The sequence below is a fragment of the Balaenoptera acutorostrata genome, chromosome 3 (genome assembly GCF_949987535.1).
Source record: "Balaenoptera acutorostrata chromosome 3, mBalAcu1.1, whole genome shotgun sequence".
Lineage (NCBI taxonomy): Eukaryota > Metazoa > Chordata > Mammalia > Artiodactyla > Balaenopteridae > Balaenoptera > Balaenoptera acutorostrata.
Genome location: NC_080066.1, coordinates 11,416,895 through 11,438,509, shown reverse-complemented (window position 1 = coordinate 11,438,509; position 21,615 = coordinate 11,416,895). Strand labels below are relative to the sequence as shown.

The following is a 21,615-nucleotide window of genomic DNA, read 5'->3' as shown; positions in this document are numbered from 1 at the left end:
AAATGCCTTATTTTATTATTTACACTGTTCCAAAATCAACTAACAAATATTTTTCATCAGCTTATAATACGTTTCAGTCACAGGATCATTTTAGCCTCGGTGAAGAAGCAAAACATAAAATGAACTAAGTTAATTAGCATGAGTAAATAGGTTTGTTCTAACAGTAGACAGTGAAAGTGCTAAACACATGAACAATCCTGTGGAGAAGAGATTAAAAATGAAATAAATGTTAGAAGTGGGAAAAATAATGTGGCCTAGAAAGCTTTGAAGAAAGAAAGGAAGAGAGAGAGAGAGAGAGGGAAAGAGAGAAAGAGCGAGCAAGTCGAACCATAAAGAAGAAACATTATATGATGTGAAAAGGGGTGAAAATACCACAGAGGATTCAGAGTCTATACAAAGTGATTTTGTGAGCAAAGTTATGCAAGGCTAGGTGTCACAGATCAGCCTGTACACATGCGTGCACAACACACACACACAGCCCCCAAAAAACACTTATCTGGCTCAGTGAGTGAAACCAATTTTCAAAAATACATATTTAGATGTGAAAAGTATATCATTTTGTGTGAACACAACTATGCTATCCTTACTGTATAATGTCAAGATATATTTTACTGAAGTGTCACAATTCTTTATTTGAAGAGGATTGTTTGTTATTTGTTTGTTTTTGACCCTTCCAATATAGTCTTGGGAGGTAGTGCCTACATTCATACAGCAACACAATTAGATTCTAACACTTAATATAAACAAGAAATTTCTGATTGTTTTTCAACAAAACAATAGACCTTATTCACAGCAGGTGGAATTAGCCAATTAGATAAGGCATAAAACAGGGACTCCTTTAATTCACTACATTGATTTCTTCTGTGCTACAAAGTTAGTTTTGGCTAATACCATTAATATTAAGATATGTACTCTCGTTTCTTTGGTAGGTAAAAGCACACACAAATTTATTATTCAAATACACATTTAGGAACCTAGCAATCGGTTTTTTGTTTGTTAGTTTTTTAGCTATTGGTTTTTAAAATTTTAAAAAGAATGTCAGTGCTACTCTAGAATGTAATTCTAATAAAATTAAGCACAAAAATTAAGTGCAGTATTCAAAGACTTAAATATCTGTCAACCCAAAATTGATACCCAAAGTATTCCAGTGGCAACTCTTTTTATTACTAATATTCACAAGATTTAATGTGCATCAGAAGCATCAATAAGAGACAACTAAACAGAGCCAGTAAATACAAGTTCCCCTCACTCCTCACCCTGAGATTTTAAAATGTTTTCTGACAGCATACAGCCCCTTTATTTCTATTTCCACATAAAATCTAAGCAAACTATCTGCCTATTCTTTAGAAAGCCAAGCAACACCACAGTTTATTACCAAACCCAACTACTGTATATAGTCTCTAAATGAGAAAAATACAGACAATACAGTGTTTTCTTGACTCCCAAACTAGAAATACTACGGCTATGCCAGCAGTAAGGTCCAAATGAAAGCAAATTTCACAGCCCTTAAAAAAAATACATAATTGTCATTGTTAATAAAAGCCAAGTTTGCAACTGGAAACACTGCCTTCTAGCCAAGGACAAGATGTGTCTATTATAAATTCTTGGTTTCCGAGATATCCCTTAAATGACCCAAAAAAAAAAAGCCAAATAACATTAGTTCTTGCAAATACAATGCAAATAGCATACTAATTAAGGTATTCACAAGTCAATGACAAATAAGGCTTTAAGACCACAGTACCTATCATTATGGAACTACAATACACATTAAGCAATCACTAAGTTGTAGGTAGGCCTTCCAAAAGGAGTTATTATGGTTCACCATGATCGGAGAATTGTGGTGTTATACTTACTCACGTTTTTACCTGTAAGCAGGTGTTTATAGGTGTCAAAAAGTAAAACACTGTTTCTAACTGTAAACCTATAGTTCTAGTAAACTGTACAGTAATGGCACTCTACCTACCTCACTGATTTCTGCATAAACTTTCTAATGCAGTATGAAGTAAGCTGCATGAAGCAAGTTCCTCTGCCTGCTTTATGAACAAAAACTTAACTTCTGACTCATTTTTATTAAGATGCCAAAAATCACACACTGAGAACTAGACCGTTTCAATGACCATGAAGTTAAAATGTAACACAAGCACAAAATAAACAATGAGAGTGATGGCTCATTGGGGGATGTTACTGTTATCTAAAGTAATCTTCAACCTTTCCTTAAAAATATAGGCAGCTCAAAAGCAAAATCTAAAGGAAAACAGTATTCAGTATGTTCAGCAAGCAAATTACAGAAACCATCAATAACAAAGTAAACACAAAGGAGCCATTATAGAATTAAACTCCAAATATAAGGAGGAAAAAAGATAGGAGAGGCAACAGGGCACAGGGGTGCCACAGATCAGTGGATTTTCTATTTCTCTCCTGCTTGCCCAAAAAATTTCAGAAAGCCTGGTGTAAAATCTTCTGGGCCCTTCCAAAGATGCTGGTCTGAAGGCAGAGTCACCCACCTGACAGCTCAGGCTGACACTCACAGGACTTTTGAGCAGTGAAAGGAAAAGAATAAATAAAAGAACAGGAAAGGCAAGACATTTTTAAGGGAGCTGGAATTACAGCTCCATTAAGCAGTCTTCCAAGGCTGTGCCTAAACTAAACTGTCCACGGGAAAAGATTTGTTTCTCTACCCAAAGCAGAGATCCACAGCAACAGCATCAGTGTCGGAGAGAGGTGGTGGTCCAGGAGCAACAAGCATTCCAGACAGATGCCCTCTCTCCACCTCCAGAGCAAACCTTGGATACACACACGAAAGGTACAAAGCACCCCCTAACCAGCCCAGCTCCAAAAATACTGGAGAATGGGAACTGTAGGAAAACAGAAGCTTGTAGTATTCCCAGCCACCTAAAAAGGGAGAATTCCGTGCCCTGAGATGACCAAGATGGGGACATTTCAAAGTAAGTAAGGAAAACGTCCTTACAGAAGAATCACTGGAAGTTCCTCGAAACAAAAATGGGCAAGGCTTCACCTCCCTACCGGTCAAGCAGGGGCACTCCCACCATTCAGTCCAAAGCCCCACAAACCTCTTCTTAGGCCCGGGGGCAACTGACCCCCCACTGGCAGGACACCTCACAGACACAGGTCACTGCGGGCTACATAGGGGTGCTGCCTCTGCGCTTACCTCACAGGCGGGGGACCCGCAGGCCTTGAGCTTGTTGTCACCATCTCCCTCCGGCAGACCAGTCCGACGTGTGGCCATCATTTCATTTCAAATTACAAAGAAGGGACCAACCCATGGGAGTCCACATTGGGGGGGAAATGCCACCAGACACCCAAAGGGTAAGAATTCCACACCAGGCTCCTAGAAGGTGCAGTGCCGGAGAGACAATTAAAGCGCCAGGGAACGAAGGTTTTGATGAAGCGCCTTCGAAATGCCCTGATGATTATTTCTTCGGACTTCAACTGACTTCACCGTCTTCGTCCATTTCTCCAGACATAAAAAAACAGAGAAGAGAGGTCTCCTCGGCGGCTAGAAAGCGGTCCCCTTCTTCCTAGCGCTCCTCCCAAGTCCAAGAGCAAGGCGAGCGCGTCGTGAAGGCTCTCCCAAAGAGATCTTTCCTAGAAGAGGGAAAAGTTAAAGGGCATGAACTTTCTCCATACACTGACCTTAGCCTTGATCACATGCCTACCCCAAGCTCGCCTTTCCAACACATGGAAAGATAATTCGGTCCATGCTGATGAAGTATGAAAGATGAAAGAATCTTCCCATACAAAAAGAGAAAGAAAAAGGAGAAAAAATCCTATAAGTCAGGGGGGAAAAAAAAAAGCGAAACATCAGAACTGCACGGTGGTTGCCTCAAACATGCCCGGCCGTTGCGCAGCCGTCAAGAAAAACCGTTCCCTTTTCAAGTGCATTTTAATTAATGTATTTTCTGGGCAGAGAAGAGGGAGTCTGTGTTCTTCTGCATCACCCGGATAAGCAGACTTAAGGGAAGTTTGCTCCCCGCGAGACTAAAATGGGATAATCCTTTTTCAAAAGCCCTCCTTGCTCCCCGCCATCTCCCCAGCTCCCCAAAATAAAAACAAAAAGCCCTGCTCGGACGCGACCGGCGGCTCGGCCGGCGTCTCCAGGCGGCCTGGGGCACCCGGGGCGCCCGCCCTTCGCCCTCCGCCCCGGCCCGCCGGTGTCCCCGAGGAGGCGGCTGTTTTCCTTGGCCCGCGGCGGGGCTGGGCGGCGACGGCGCGGGGCCGGGCGGGGAGGTGCGCGCGGCGGCAGGAGGGACTCGCTCTCCGGGGCATTATTCCGGAGCTACAGAAATGAAGCCGCAGCCCCGGCCACTTTTATTTAGTTGCCGCGCCCCAAACTACGCCTCGACACGGTCTTCCCCGTTCCCCTTGGCCACCTAGAGGAAAAAAAAAAAAAAAATAGGAAAAAGAAAACCACCACCCACCGACCACTATTTCCTCCGCCCCTTCCAGAGGCGGGTCGGGGATCTCGATCTCCCGGGAAGGGCGGCCCAAATATGTACTTTCCAAAACGAACGGGGACACCCGGGGGAAAGGCCCAAAGCGAGGGGGCTCACCCTGCGCGCCCCGCCTGGCCCGGCTTCCGAGGCGCGGCGGCGAGCGGCGGCGGAGACGCGGGCCGGGCGCCGGGCCCAGCCGGTACGCGCTAGGCCGCAGGCTCGGTTAATATTCATGAGCGGACGGGAGCCGCCCCTCCTCCACGGCCGGCCGGGGGACCCCGGCGCCCGCCGCCGGCCTTTGTGCCCTTCCCTCCTCCCGCCGGCCTTCCCTCGCTCCGCACACGCGGGCGCGGCCCCTCCGCCCCCGCCGGGCGCCCGCCGCCGCTCCCTCCGGCCCCGCGCCAGCGCCGGGGCGGGCTGGCCCGGGGTGGCGGGAAGGGAGGGAGCCAGCGGCGAGCCCGGCTCTCCCTCTCCACCCGCCCGCCGGCCCTGCGCCCCGTCGGCCGAGGCGGAAAATAAAGCAGACACGCACCGGAGAAAGCGCGGCGAGTAGATCCGCACCGAGCCGGCCGGCCCCCGGACGGCGCGCCCCTCACGCCCGGCGCGCACCGGACCGAGCGGGAGGACGAGCCGGCGCTGTCCTCCGCCGCCGCCGCGCTCCGAGGCCGCCGCCGCCCCCGGCCGGCCGCTCCCAGGCACCGCCGCGACCTGCCCCGGCCGGCCCCGGGCTCTCGGCCGCCGCGGGAGGGCGTGGGGCGGCGCGGCGGCCGCCGGACTCTCCCCTCGCCTCGCCGGGCCGGGCCGGGGCCGCGCTCGGGCGCCCGCGACCGCCAAGTGACAGAAGTGCCTCGTTCCGCTGCCGCGCCGAGCTGTTTCCCGGGGGCGGATTTCTCGCTTCTTCCTCCCTGGATCCACCTCCTCCCACTCCACCTCCTTCCCCTCCCCTCCCCAGGGGAGGCTCTGGGGCTGAATATTTTCTGTCTTGAATAATATGGTCCCGGGAACCGACGCTGGAGAAGGGGGATTAGCCTGGGGCGGGGGCGGGGACGGGGGGTGCTCGCCAACCCCCCCCAATGTGTGTCGGGACCTACAAGCCCTCACCACCCCCGCATACACCTCCCCAAAAACCAGACACACAAAACCCTCCCCGCCTTCTCCACTCTCCCGAGCGCAGAGCGGGAGCGGCCAGGAACCCGGGCTTCCACTGGGGAAGGGACTAGGTACTCGGCGTCAGGGCCGGGGAGGGGGTCGATCATACGGCTAGACTCGCAGAATTGGGTCCCAGACTGCGGGGGACACGCCCGGGTGAGTTTTTGACCCTTCTTGCAGCGGGAGGGGTGCGATGTGGGACTTCAAGGTAAGGGAGTGTCCTCTCACGCCCGACAGTAAGACAGCTTCTCATTTGGGGTGGGGGGGGTTGGGGAGAGGTCGCAGCCAAGCGTTGTTCATTCAATTCTTTGCCCTTTTTACATCTTCAGGGCAGCTGAACAATTCGGCGCGGCTAGCGGAACTGAGGAAAGGTGGCGGCGCTTCTCCACACAGCAGGTCGCAGAAGCGCGGGGTCCCGGGCACAACCGCCGCCCCTCCCCGCCCGATTCAGGGGCTTCGCCCCAGACCCCCGGCGGCTCGCTCCGCCCCGCCGCGCCTCACATCTCCCGCTGCAAATGGCCCAATCGGAAGACGCGACGAGAGAACGCCAGCCAATCAGGGGCTGCTGACTCAGGCGTCCCTCCACCCTTTGCCCGCCCCCAGTAGGAAAGCCACCGCCCCTCGGGCTCCCCTTCCCACCCCGCCCCCCTCCGGGGAGGTGTCTCACAGCTCCTGTCCTCGCCGGGCTGGAGTGGAGGACCCCGCCGGGGCGGCGGGGTTTGTCACCTAGTCACCCTCATCCTCGCCTCCTCCCAGACACACCCCTCCTCCCTTTCCCAGTCCTCCTGCTGGTGCTGTTGAGGGTCATTTTTATCTTCGTGCCGGCGGGGGACTGCCAGCTATTGTGTCTGATCAGCTGCCACCGCCCTCCTAAGGGGAAAAATAAAAGAACAAACCCGAGAAGCTTTGGGGTCTGCGTACCTTTTCCTTCCTTTCTTACCGCACTCTTCCCCGAAGATTTAGAGACACCTCCCCGCTCCACCCACCCCGCCCTCCACACCCAGCTCTCCGTCCGCTGCCTCGGGTCCTGTTTTTCTGTTGTTGAGAAAAAAAACCAAAAACCACTCCCTGGAGCCTGAATACCTGTGCTGTAGTTTTTAGATCTGCCTAAGAGTGGAAGGTGCCGAACATTTAGAATATACAACTAAATCCTCCGCCTCGATTAGGGGAACGACTCTGACTAGATCATTTTTATGTGGCCACGAAATTTGCATGTTCTTGACAGCCCCTGACAAAACTAGTCAGCCAATAACAAAGGAAAAAAAAAAGAATAAAACAGAAGGAATTCCTGCCAGTCAGTCGGTAATTTACTGAATAGCCCACTGGGCTATCCAGTTCTGGATGCGATAGGGTAAATGAACTAGAAGTGAATAGAAATGCAGGGTTCAAGTAGTGTACCTCTAGTGGGCTTATAGAATATGTCCAGAAAGGAAAAACAATTTTAAGCACAAAACAGCTCCTTACAAATGCAAATGCACGTGCACGGCATAAACTGAGTACCTCACAGCTGAGGACTTCTAGGGTTAAGGTTTTTGTCATGGAAATTTTTATAAATGTTGATTTTGAAAAAGGCTTTCAGTTTGGTAAAGGAGACTAAATGTTGGCCATGGAAGGAGATATGAAAAGGAGGTAAAACACATTTTAGGAATTGTGGGAAACTAACGTAACCTAGAAAGACATTTCTGTAAGAGGTAAGCAGAAGGATCAGGGTTACAGTCTAGCTTCAACATTTACCATGTGACCTAGGGTAAATTTTTACTTCTGTATATAAGTACTAGAGCTACCAAGTAATAGTAGTGACTACAGTCTATAACAGCACTGCCTGCCTGCTGAGTATTCCAGAGCTTTACACACAATTTAATGAGACAGGTACTCTGCACAGCCAGGATTCAAGCCCAGGGGGTAGGGTCCAGAGTCCATGCTTCTCTCCACACACTATCCTACCTCTAACACAGTTTTTAATAATAACAACAACAAAAGCTAACATTTACTTAGCTTATCCTCTACTGATGATTGTGCTTTGTGGGTAACTGATTTAATCCAACCTCTGGGATCGGTAGGATTATGGTGCTGGAAAACTTAGGATTGTTTTTAAGAACCATTATAACTTGCTACCATATGTATCTTATGTGTATTAGGCTATCTGGATGCAGAAGAGCAAAAGCACATAACTAAGATTTGGGAAACCTGAGTCCTAGTCCTCTCCTGGGACCTCCAAGTATGACAGAACCTTCCCTCTCTTGCTGGGAGGTTGAGAGCATCAAATAAGACAATAGACGTAAATATTATTCCGATTAAAGTATTATTATGAAGGAGGGGTTTGTCCTGTTTTTCCAACAGGAGCCCTATGCTTTTATAACATTTCATTGGTATTTATTAGGAACATATTAACCCAGTATAAAAAATTAGGTCTATTCCTTTCTAAGGCATGAGCAGTAACAATACTTTAATAGCTGCTTGAGCTCTCATTTAGATGCATTCTGAGTAGACCCAAGTGGATGCCCTCTAGGCATCTGGGAAGTGGCAGCCATCGCTCCTCATTCTCCGTTCCAAAGGCTGATGGTATAATTGGGGGAGGATGCAAATCAAACCCTTGGCGTTGTCTTCAGCTGCCCATCTTGGGTGTTTCACTCATTAACACTTCCACCAGAGGGAGGGCAGGAGAAAGGAAAACCAGCCAAACCTAACTCCTGTGGCTACTTGTTAACCATTCCAGTGAGAGATTTGGTGAAACAGTAGGTTTGGGGATCATTGTAAATGAAGAGATATGGAACTAACCGTGGGTTTTGCAGTTGATATCTTGGTAGTATTCTTTATCCCTAATATCGTGGATAAACAAGAGCTCACAGTAATTCTAGCTTTGTTTACTTTGAAAGGCTGATATTTTCCTCTTTTGAGCATAGCTAATAAATGTATGGATTTCTTAGAATCTAACTTCCTTGAAACAGTCTCAGAAATTACTACAGCTATATTAGTAACAACTATAAGACAACCTTCTTGCAATGTAGGCGAGACATTCTTAAAGGTGGGAACTATAACCTTAAAATGTTCAGTTTTGACTTTGTTAGTGACACAGTAATATTGTTTTGGTGAACCATTATCAAGGAAATATGTCAAAGCCAGAAATAGAACCAAAATGCCCTAGCCCCTGGTCTAATGTCATTCTGTAATAATCTATGGATGATTTCTACTCTCAATATAGAAGTTGGCAATTCTAAGAGGCACAAGTGTTTGCCAGCGAATTCCACAGATGAAATGTGTAATTTGGGATGGAGCGTTTGCCAAACTATATGTCTGAGGCAGTTAAGACCAATGGCCCTCAGAGGAGTAAGGCTTTTCTTGGTTTTAGGACTATACTGTAGATTTTATTTCTTATTCATACAATAGTAAAAAGATACATTATCTACTAATATTTCTTTGAAAAAGACTTTCTTGTTGAATTGAATAACTACAGAAAACTCATCTCTCTGGCAAGGCGTTAAACTATTGTAATCAAGGGAAGGGAGTGATTTTCTACAGTAAATAATTTCTAGGGAATTCCCTGGTGGTCCAGTGGTTAGGACTTGGTGCTTCCACTGTCAGGGGCCCAGATTCAATCCCTGGTCCAGGAACTAAGATCCTGAAAGATGCACCATGGCCAATAATAATAATAATAATTTCTAAGATTCTTCTTCCTTCATCACCTCTTTTTAATTAATAATGTAAACGATTTACTAACTTAATTCTCTGCATCTGCCAAATATATGATTTAATATTTCTGTCCACATGATTACTATCTATCTTCGGTTATTAATTTCTAATCTACAGGGTATTGATGCTGTTTTATTCAAAGTCTATAGTGCCTAGCAAGTACCACACACAATAGATACACTTGAATAATTTCTCTGCCCTCCACTTAACCTGGTCTTTCCTTTCTCTGGCCCAGTACTCTGCTTGAATGTTTCTTTTTAGTTTGTTTGTTTGTTGCTATTAATTGGTTACTTGATCATAAACAATTTTATATTATTATTTACCTGATTATTATCTCCTTTTCTATCTAGATTAGAAACTTCTCTAGGGCAGATTCCTAGGGCATTTAGTTCTTTTTCAGACCTCCATAATACCTACCACAGCTTTTATACATTTCACTGGAAAATTATTCAAGAAAAGAATGATGATTATATCACTATTACTGATAAATATTTATACCTCAAGAAATTCCTGGCTGTCCGACAGCTCTCTGGGTTGGTTGCTGGAAGATATATGTACATGTCTGTGTGCATATGCCTAAAAGGGAAAGTGTAAATTACAAGAGGTGTCCACACAGAGGACACTTGATGTGGGCCTCAATTTCCAGAAATGCCACATTTTTTCTCTTTACCTACCTCCACCTCTGGTGACTGAGCTGTTTTTTGGCCACACTACCATGCCAAAAACATAGCACTTGCATTTTGGCAATAATTACAAAGCCCATAGTTTAACCATAATCATGTAGCAAACATTTTCTTCTGGATTCAAATTGTTTTTCAACACCAGCACCTCCATAATTAAAATTGAGTGGTATGGTGTTCATATTCATCAGCATTATTAAGAGTTTATTTATATATTTTGAGAAAAAGAAAGAATAAAAATGTACACATTTTTCTTTTATCCTAAGAATCGTGACTTCCATTTATAAGCATTCCAATTTTCCTTAAAAATATGAGGCCAGTTTTTTAAAGGTTTCCACCCACCCAACTAAATATGAGCTGGAACATCCTGTGAAAATACTGTGCAATCTGGGTAGAAACCCAGATTCAAACTGGAGAACTGAAATGTCCTCATCATCTTGGAATAGAACACTAAATTCCAACCATTCCAACTAGGAAATTGTGCTAGCAATTGATTTTGATATTACAGGCCTAATCCAGAGCAACCAAATCTTTTTCATCAGAATGAAAAAAATATCTTAGCCTTCCCTTTCATCTTTACAAGGCAGAAGTAGGAGAGACATCAAAAGACCTCTCCACTCCTTGATTCATTGCCTGCATTCTCTTCTTTTTTTATTTATTTATTTTCTTTATTTTTTTGGCTGCGTCAGGTCTTAGTTGCAGCATGCAGGATCTTTCATTGCACCGCGCAGGCTTCTCTCTAGTTGTGCCCTGAGGGTTTTCTCTCTTTAGTTGTGGCACGTGGGCTCTGTAGTTTGTGGCATGCGGGCTCCCTTGTTGAGGCACACAGGCTTAGTTGCCCTGCGGCATGTGGGATGCGGGATCTTAGTTCCCCGACCAGGGATCGAACCCGCGTCCCCTGCATTGGAAGGAGGATTCTTTACCACTGGACCACCAGGGAAATCCCGACTGCATTCTCTTCTAATCCAAAAGTCAACTAAACAAGGGTTCTACCTTCAGATAGGAAAGGTTTGCAGGATAATATGTGGCAGTTCACATCTGGGCTTCAGTAGGATAGATGCAGGCTTGCATAACTTTTCTCCCAAAAGATTTTTTCAATTACGTTTTAACTTTTAAAAATTGCAACACAGAAAGAAAAAAGTAGATATTGCAACTAGGAGAGAGCCTAATCTTGTGTCACATCCTATGAAACCACCCTCTCGCCCTCTTCCAGCCTCCTACTGTGGCTCTTCGTTGGCTGGATCCACTCAAAGATAATTCATTAGCTGTGTCTTTATATACATAGAAAATCTAGATAGCAAATCTGATCACAGATGGATGGAAAGAAAATAAAAAGATTGATGTAAACATTTTAATTTGGAGAGGAAAAGGGGAAGATGAAATAAAGAAGCATATTATTCTAAAGTGAAAGAAAAGATGTATTATAGAAGACAACTCACCACAGTAAACAGAAGAAAAATAGAGACAAATGTTTTCCACCCTGAAGGAAATCAAATATGTCAAAAGTGAAATGACAAGATGGGACATCCCTGGTGGCACAGTGGTTAAGAATCTGCCTGCCAATGCAGGAGACACGGGTTCGATCCCTGGTCCGGGAAGATCCCACATGCCGCGGAGCAACTAAGCCCATGCACCACAATTACTGAGCCTGCATGCCACAGCTACTGAAGCCCGTGTGCCTAGAGCCCATGCTCCACAACAAGAGAAGCCGCTGTGATGAGAAGTCCGCGCAGCGCAACGAAGAGTAGCCCCCACTCGCCGCAACTAGAGAAAGGCCATGTGCAGCAACAAAGACCCAACGCAGCCAAAAATAAATAAATAAATGTATTAAAAAAAGAAGTGAAATGACATGACAATGAATGAGATCTAAAAGGAGACGGAAGAGCTAAGGGAAGATACTGAGAGGGAAAAAAAAATCATACCATTGCAGAAGTAATAAATGAATTATAAGTAATAAGGAATAAGAAGAAACATCTAGCAGAAAATAGTGGGGTGGATGACAGACTTCTAAAAAGCATTTCAAGTACAAAGGAAAAGGACAAAGAGGTTAAAGTGATTAGACAGGAGATGAAAAATATGGAGGACAAGGAACCAAAATCCAATTTAGAGAAACTGATGCCTCTGACATAGAGTTTAGAACTAATGAAACTAGAAAAATCATTAAAAGATGTAAAATGTCCTCCTAGATCTGTTCTCTCCTTCCATAAAAATAGCGTTTGAGCTGGCCACATGGTGAATAAGCTGGACTTGATTTTACAGCCTTTCTTCTAACTAGGTGTGGCCCTAAGACTACATTTTAGGCAATGAAATGTGAGCAGGAATGGGTGTCTGCCACGCTGGAGGTCTTCCTTAAAAGACTGAACCTGTACCTTCCTAACCCTTTTCCCCCTTCATGATGGCTGGAAAAAAGGATTCCCAGATTTAGCAAATAAAAATAAAGAATGCCCAGTTCAGTTTGAATGTCAGATAAACAAAGAACACATTTTCAGTATATCTCAATTATTGTGTGAGACATACTTGTCCTAAAAAATTATTCATTGTTTATCTACAATTCAAATTGAACTGGGTGTCCTATATTTTATCTGGGAATCTTCCTGTAGATACTGAGAATGGGAGCATCTCCTTTGACCCAGAGATGGAAGTCACCTGTGGAAGATGCCAGAGACATTGCCACAGGCCTGAATTGCCTACTTCTGGCTTGTTACCAGAAACAGACATAACCTTCCATGTAACCACTTCTATATATATGGACCACAGTATTTTTAAGATCTTTTTGGTATAGGAGCTTAGCTTTTGTCTAAACTATATGTGAACACCTTTTTTGCAATGCCAAAGATTAAAAAGACTTACCATGTTTCAGGAATTATTGAAAGAGAATAATTACTTGGGGGAAGTCATTAAACTTTGATTATTAAAAAAAAAAAAAAAAAAAGGAATCCTAAAAGTAAATCAAAGTGAATCACTTAAAGCAGGGGATGACAAACTATGGCCCACAGACCAAATCCAGTCTGCTGCCTGTTTTTGTAAACAAAGTTTTACGGGAATACAACCATGGTTATCTGTTTACTTGTCTACGGCTGCTTCAGCACTGTAATAGCAGAGGCAGGACACTGCAACAGAGACCATACTACCTGCAAAGCCTAAAATATTTCCTATCTGGCTCTCTCCAGAAAAAGTGTGCTGACCTCTGGCCCAAAGGAAAAACATTATTGACCGCAGAACTCTTCTCAGTATGAATTGATATAAAAGAGTTTTGAAGAAAAAAAGGTGCCTTAAAGATGATACTATGTAGTCATCCACATTTAAAAGCCACAGAAAGACACTCTCCACTATGTAGATATTTGGGAAATGTATCACCTTTCCTCAAAACAATTATATGATACCACCGTATAATCCACTAAGACAGGGTTCAGAGTAAATATAAAAGGACTGAAACAACTGATTATATAGAATGTACACATTATACATCTTGAAAGAAAGGTCCTACAATGAAAAGTAATAATGCTGTCAGTATAATATATGAGAATCAAAATGAGGGTACAAAAAATTGAGAGGTGGAAGGACAAAGAAAGGTGAAAAAGTGTTAATTGCAGTAATTTCCTCAGTGGTTATAGGGAGTTAGTATTCCCTAATAGTATTCTTCTGGTATCTAAGGCAGAAGTGTTGAGTGACTAAATAATTAGAAATAATGTGAAAAGACAAGCCACAGACTAGCAGAAGATATATGTCACTGATATAACTCACCAAGGATTTATATCGACAGTTTATAAAGAGCCCCTATAAACCAATAAATACAATAGAAAAGATAAATACGCAATTCACAAAAGAGGAGACACAGGTGGTCACTAACCATAATAAAAGATGCTCGATATCAATGGAATCAGCATAATGCAAATTGAAATGATAATGAAACCATTTCAAACCCATCAGCCTGGCAAAAAATAAGTCTGATAACATCAAGGGCTGAAGTGTTGATGAAAACAGAAGCTCTTACACACTGCAGGTGGGAAATATAAATTCATAAAACCAGTAAATGGCAACTCTACTTGCTCAGTCCCCAACCCCTGGATTTTCTGCAAAAGTTGTTATGACTATTACCTCCACCTTGATACTCAAAAGGGGTCTCAAGTGTAAAAGGCCTTAATCTGCTTTTCCCATATTAATCGGCAACTCTGTTTATTCTGTTGCTTCAGACCAAAAACTTTGAGGCAGCCTTGACTTTACTTTCTCTCACACCCCCCATCTTACCACCAGTCAGCTCTGTTAGCTCTAATATTAAATCGTATCCAGAATCTGATCACCTCCACAGCTATCACTCATGTCTAAGCCAAGTCATCTGTCACCTGGATGGTGATGACAGTCTTTAACCAATCTTGGAGTTTCTGCCCACAACTTTGCTAGTGCCTGCTCTCAACACTGGAGCCAGTGTCACCCTTTTAGTATCTAAGTCAGGTCGGGTCACTTCTCTGCTTAGAACCTTCTACTGGCTTCCCATTTCCCTCAGATAAAAAGCCCAAATTCTTACAAGAGTTTCCCTTGGTTCTATTTGGGCCACCTCCTGGCTACTGGTTCCAGAGCAGCCACACCTATACCCTTGCTGTTCTTCAAACACACACACACACACACACACACACACACACACACACACACACACACACACACACACACACACACACACACACACCTCCTGCAGCCCACCTGCTGTTTGCACCTGCTGTTTCCCCAGCCTAGACTACACTTTTCCCCAGATATCCACTCGGGTTCCTCCCCCTCATTTCATTCAGTCTTTCGCTCAAACATCACTTTACTAGACAGGTCTTCCCTGAGTCCCCAGCCCGACTTGAAATAGTACCATATCTGCCCACCCCACCCCAAGCCAACTGCTCTCTCCCCACCGCTTACACTTTATTTAATTTTTCAAAGCACTACCCCTAACCCTAATTGCCACCTGGTGTTTAATACTGTTATTTATTGCCTCTCTTCCCAGATTAGAATGTAAACCTCAGAAGAACAGGAAATAAGTCTCTTGTTTATTGCTAAATCCCTGTACCTAGAACAGGCCTGGCATATACTAGACACCCAATAAAATATGTGCTGAAGAGTAAATGAAAACCACTTTGGCAAGCACATTTTAAAATATAATAGCAAGGAAAACTGAGGATGTACATACTCTATTCTAGACAAAATCTACTTCTGGATATCCACCCAGAGAAATTGTCCCTTTTATATCTAAGCAGAAAGTATAAAGTAAGCCTTTCTAGAAAAGCAGAAATAATATTCTCTTCAGTAGGTAAACAAAAATCAGTTTTGTTTAAATGATCCAAATCTATTTAGCAGGTAAAATGAAAATATCAACAAATATCAATTTATATCAAAAGAATTATGTTGAGTGAAAAGGCGAATTGTGATAAGATGAGCAGTTTGATGATGTAAATATTATATACATATGTATCCATATGTGCAACATATATTGTTTATAATGTACACATGTGAATGAAAAGTATCAAAATCATGGAATGATACACATCAACTTCAGGAGGGAAGGAGGAAGGAAAGAAAAGAGGGATGGGGAAAGGGTTTAGCTGCAACATTTTGGGTCTTTAAAATAAAAAGCTCTGAAGACATATCATAAACATATTTTATCCCACGCACCTGTGGTCACCTAATCTATGACAAAGGAGGCAAGAATATACAGTGGAGAAAAGGCAGCCTCTTCAATAAGCAGTGCTGGGAAAACTGGACAGCTACATGTAAAAGAATTGAAATTAGAACACTCCCTAACACCATACACAAAAATAAACTCAAAATGGATTAGAGACCTAAATGTAAGACCAGACACTATAAAACCCTTAGAGGAAAACATAGGCAGAACACTCTTTGACATAAATCACAGCAAGATCTTTTTTGACCCACCTCCTAGAAAAATAAAAATAAAAACAAAAATAAACAAATGGGACCTAATGAAACTTAAAAGCTTTTGCACAGCAAAGGAAACCATAAATAAGATGAAAAGACAACCCTCAGAATGGGAGAAAATATTTGCAAATGAAGCAATGGACAAAGGATTAATCTCCAAAATATATAAACGGCTCATGCAGCTCAATATCAAAAAAACAAACAACCCAATCAAAAAATGGGTGGAAGACCTAAATAGACATTTCTCCAAAGAAGACATATAGATGGCCAAGAGGCACATGAAAAGATGCTCAACATCACTAATTATTAGAGAAATGCAAATCAAAACTACAATGAGGTATCACCTCACACCAGTTAGAATGGGCATCATCAAAAAATCTGCAAACAATAAATGCTGGAGAGGGTGTGGTGAAAAGGGAATCCTCTTGCACTGTTGGTGGGAATGTAAATTGATACAGCCACTATGGAGAACAGTGTGGAGGTTCCTTAAAAAACTAAAAATAGAATTACCATATGATCCAGCAATCCCACTACTGGGCATATACCCAAAGAAAACCATAATTCAAAAAGACACATGCACCCCAATGTTCATTGCAGCACTATTTACAATAGCCAGGACATGGAAACAACCTAAATGTCCATCAACAGATGAATGGATAAAGAAGATGTAGTATATATATATACAATGGACTATAACTCAGCCATAAAAAGGAACAAAACTGGGTCATTTGTAGAGATGTGGATGGAACTAGAGTCTGTCATACAGAGTGAAATAAGTCAGAAAGAGAAAAATATCATATATTAATGCATATATGTGGAATCTAGAAAAATGGTACAGATGAACCTATTTGCAGGGCAGGAATAGAGACACAGACATAGAGAACAGACGTGGATACGGGGAGGGATGGGGAGGGCGGGATGAACTGGGAGATTAGGATTGACACATATACACTACCATGTGTAAAACAGATAGCTAGTGGGAACCTGCTGTATAGCACAGGGAGCTCAGCTTGGTACTCTGTGATGACCTAGATGGGTGGGATGGGGGGGTGGGAGGGAGGGGATATATGTATACATATAGATGATTCACTTCATTGTACAGCACAAACTAACACAACACTGTAAAGCAACTATACTCCAATAAAAAAAAATAAAGTTAAAAAAAAACATATATTTAGACATAATATAGTATGTAATACAATCTATCTATTTCCACAACATATATTAAAACCAGAAAATCTGAACAGCATTTGTCTTTGGGGTTAGGAACTGAGAATGGCGAAGGAGAGGAAAAAGCACCTTGATCACCATTTGGAGTTTTTTTCCTAAAATTATTTATGGGAAAGCATTACTTCCATTTTTTAAATGACAAATTTAAAATGCCTTTCTTCAGTCCTTGTTGGGGCAAACAGATAGGAAAATAAAAACACTGAGGACCTGAATAACATAATTAACAAGCTTGAAATTATAAGTATCTATCAAACTCTCTCTCTAAAAATAAAAGACTACCTTCTCTCAAGGCTCCCATGAAACCACGATAAGAATTGACCATATGTCAAGCCATAGAAAAGATTTTGGTACATTCTACAAGGCAGAAATAGCATAAAATAGTTTTACCACATACAACTCGAAATTGGTTTTTTTTTAAGTGGAGGCAAAGCCTTCAACCCTTGGGAATTATTCATGTGCTCCCCTAGACAACTCTTGTATTAATTACACAGGTGACCAAAATCCAAATGTCAGAGTATCAACAAAAGAAGGAAAATGAGAACAGTAGTTATCAAGGCCTGAGGAATGTGAGCAAAGGTGTACTTATATGAACATTCATAACCTCATATATTTTCACTACCAAAAAAGAAACAATGAAAATGATTTTTAGAAAACAAGAAATTAGAAGCAAAGTTAAACCTAAGGAAAGCAGAATGAGAGAATTAATAAAAGTAAAACACTGAATCAAATAATTGAAAAGCAAAAAGCAGTGCAAATTACAAATAAAACTTTTGTAATAAAAGCAATAACACAAATAAATCATTTGATTATTTAATAAGAAAAAAAGAGAAGAAAACATGAATACCTGGAAATAAGAATAAGAAAATAACCACAGAAATGGAGGAAATATAAGAGAAGTAAAAGCAAGAGCTTGATAATATATCTGAAAACAGGGAAAATATAAAATTCCAAACGTTGACTCAAGACAAAGCCTACGTGGACTTCCCTCATGGCACAGTGGTTAAGAATCCGCCTGCCAATGCAGGGGACACGGGTTCGAGCCCTGGTCCTGGAAGATCCCACATGCCGTGGAGCAACTAAGCCCATGTGCCACAACTACTGAGCCTGTGCTCTAGAGCCCGTGAGCCACAACTACTGAGCCTGCATGCCACAACTACTGAAGCCCGCGTGCCTAGAGCCTATGCTCTGCAACAAGAGAAGCCACCACAATGAGAAGCCCATGCAACGCAACGAAGAGTAGCCCCCACTCACTGCAACTAGAGAAAGCCTGTGCGCCGCAACAAAGACCCAACGCAGCCAAAAAAAAAGAAAAAGAAAAAAGACAAAGCCTATGTAAAGAAGACAATAACAATGGAAGAAATTAAGAAAATTCTCAAAGAAATACCTTTTTAAAAAGTGCCATAAATAAAATGCTTTCTGGGATACAGAAATTTCTTGTACAGCTCTTTAAGGAACACATAATTCCTATGCAATTTAAATGGCTCTAGGGTATAAATAAAGAAGCAAAAAAAATTTAAACAATTTTCTAAAGCCAGAATGATAAATATATGCCCGAAGAAGAAAGCCATGAGCCAATTTCAGGTGCGAATAGTGATTTTTAAAATTTTTCTTAAAATACTGGTATTAAATTTAAGCAAAATATTAAATAATATCCCATGATAGGTGGCAGGGGGGAGAGGTTCATTGAATAAATGGAAATATTGTTAAAAATTAGGACATCTCCCCATTTTAATACATCAGGTTAGTTACAGTTGAACCATTCAGTACTCACTTGATAAAATTCCTTAGACTTCAGTTTCCAGGAAGATGGAGTAGACATACTTTTCCCTATTCCTCTTACTAAGTATAGTTAAAAACCTAGATATCTTATACCTCAAAGGTTTTTTTTCTTTGCTCACTTCACATATACATCATGAATCAGTTCTACATCATTTTCTCTACATCTTCTTAACTCGAGAACGCAGTTTGATGGAACGGCCTTTACCTAAAATTTTCTGGTCTCACGGAAGAGGATAAAGCAAAATAAATTAGAGTGTTGGGAAGAATATTCACTATAAACTTTGATATATTTTCTTTTGGTAGTGTGGGTAGGATTAAAGGACAACATGGCTACTATTTTCTGCCTTTCATACTTTTGTAATATTACAGGATTTTGCAACAAACATGTATTAATTTTAGATTAAACTAATATTTGAGTTAAAAAGTCAAAAAGGAAAAAATCTGATTTCAATCTCTCTGCTTTAATTGAAACACATGCATTTCCCCCCCAGTCACTAGTGGACATGGAAAATAATGTGTGATCATTCACGTAACAATGTTTGAAAACATTTACTAAATAAATTTATAGTTTTTAAAAACTAATCTTGCTTGAATCAAACACACCATTGAATGAGAGGTTCTGTATGTACTGCATCAAGCTTTAAAAAAATTCAAAGCCTAGTCAGAAAAAAAAGTACCCATGCATCAAACAACTTCAGAGCATGACCATATATGTGATACACTGCAGAATTTTATTAACCAGAACTGAAAACACAGAGACAGAAAAATGTTATTTCCTAGGGGATTTTATGACTTTTCCTCTGTGTGAAGAAAGGGAAGAGAGCCGGGGTGGTGGTCATAGAGCCGCCAGCTCTTCTGGCCATCGTAGAGTGGCTTGGTTCTGCCATCGGGCAAGAGTAAAATCCCAGTGGACCATTTTCAGTTTGGAGGATGTATGCTATGGGGCAATGGAAGAGAGTGAAGTCACAGGAAAGAGAGTGAAGTCACAGGAAAGAGAGTGAAGTCAAGGAAGAGAGTGAAGTCATAGGGAAAACAGAATGGTGATGAGGATGTGTATGGCTGAGAAAGAAGAGACACTTTTAGCATATTTCCGTAAAAGTGAAGGAGGACTGTCTAAAGAGGACAGCGGTGTTCCTTCTGTGTGGTGTTCTGTCTAAGACCCCATACTGTCCCCGTGAAGAAAGTCTTCTATAACGAGTTATAGGTGCTTGTCCCAGAGAAAAGGATCCTCCCTACTCCCATGTGATATCAATGCAGCAAGCCCTTGGCATCTTCAAGAGACACCTACTAATAGGTTAGCCAACCCCCAAACTCTCAGGTGTAACTCAAGGAACCACATGCACATAGTGCTCTGACCTCTAGGGACTGACCGCAGATGGAGATAAGGGTAGGAGAATATATTTTTCTGCAGCTCCCCTTCTCCTGAGACACTTAGAGGGAGCTTGTATGTAGTTTAAAACAAAAACGAAAACAAAAAACGGTAATTTCAAAATCCAGGCAGTTGTCCTTTTAGCCAAGGAGCTGAGGACTGTATTGTTTGGAAAGACATCGTGAGGGACCTCATTTCCTACTGGCATGGCTGGGAGGGAGAGAAAGAAAACAAGAGGATTGAACTTGCCCTGCGATATAATGTAGAATATGCTCTCTACTGTGAACAGGGCAGCTGTGCAGATTTTGTTGCTTCTAGGAAACTCTTTCTTTCCTTTAATGTGGACGTAGACAAGTCTGTCCCTGAGAATAGCTTGTCGTTGGGAGAAGAAAGTGTGAATGTGTGTGAGGGGGCGGAAGTGGGTGTACCTGTGTAGGAGTGTGTTTGAGTCTGTTTCCTCAGAGTTACTCACAAAGACTGGTAGCCTCAGAATGAATGGGGACTTTCACCTCATTGTGATGCAAAGATCTCAAACACCAGGAGCCCTGGAGTGCCACAACCCCAACCGTGGACAGTTCACCTGTCAGAGCTCACCTGGATGATTCTGCTGAGGCCTCCAAGTAGCCTCTTATGTGAGGGATTGTCTAAAGCAGGGGTTGGCAAGCTAGGACCCAGGGGCCAGGTCTGGCCCACTGCCTGTTTGTGTAAATAAAGTTTTATTGGAACACAGCCCTGCCCATTTGTCTACATATTGTCTACGGCTGCTCTCACATTACAGCAGCAGGGTTGAGTAATAGTGACAGAGACCACACAGCCCACAAAGCCTAACATACTGACTACATAAACTTTTGCAGGAAAAGTTTGCTGACCCCTGGTCAAATGTCAACACTTCCAAAGGGAAGATTCCATATAAACATTATCCTTGAAAATCCTTTAGGAAGTGAAGACAGATACATTGTCACCCAGTAAGTCCCAACCAGTGTTTCCTCCAGCAACAGAGGACGTCATTGTTACTTCAACTGGATGCCTAATTAAGTGGTTGGCATATGTTTAGGGACTGTTTTGTGTGAAAAATGCATGTACCTAATATCAGAATTGCACTTAGCACAGCAAAATGAGAAGCTCAGAGAAATGCTACCAACAGAGGGCACGCAGACTCATGGCTCCCAACTCATTTTCGCTTTTGGCCAAAAGCTTTTTAAGAAGAAGGTAGGCAGCGTCATCTGCACTCTACAAATTGTCACTGCTCACTTTTTTTTAATTTATAAATTTATTTATTATATTTATTTATTTTTGGCTGTTTAGTGTCTTTGTTGCTGCGCACGGGCTTCTCATCGCGGTGGCTTCT

At 42.6% G+C, this 21,615-nt stretch overlaps 1 protein-coding gene across 5 annotated transcripts in view; it reads right to left on the bottom strand.

Annotated features, from left to right (window-relative positions):
* Positions 1–5,126, bottom strand: part of ARHGAP21 (Rho GTPase activating protein 21) — a 126,462-nt gene extending 121,336 nt beyond the window's left edge. For 4 of the 5 annotated variants that reach the window (XM_057542315.1, XM_057542317.1, XM_057542318.1 and 1 more), the window contains exons 1-2: positions 4,987–5,126; positions 3,170–3,606 (exon numbers count right to left, since the gene is read on the bottom strand). In XM_057542315.1, the coding sequence (XP_057398298.1) occupies positions 3,170–3,250 (81 nt within the window). In that variant the 5' untranslated portion in view covers positions 3,251–3,606; positions 4,987–5,126. Of the gene's footprint in view, positions 1–3,169; positions 3,607–4,571; positions 4,754–4,986 lie in introns of those variants that run through there. The other variant, XM_057542316.1, reaches the window with a different exon arrangement.
* Positions 5,127–21,615: the final 16,489 nt, after the last annotated feature.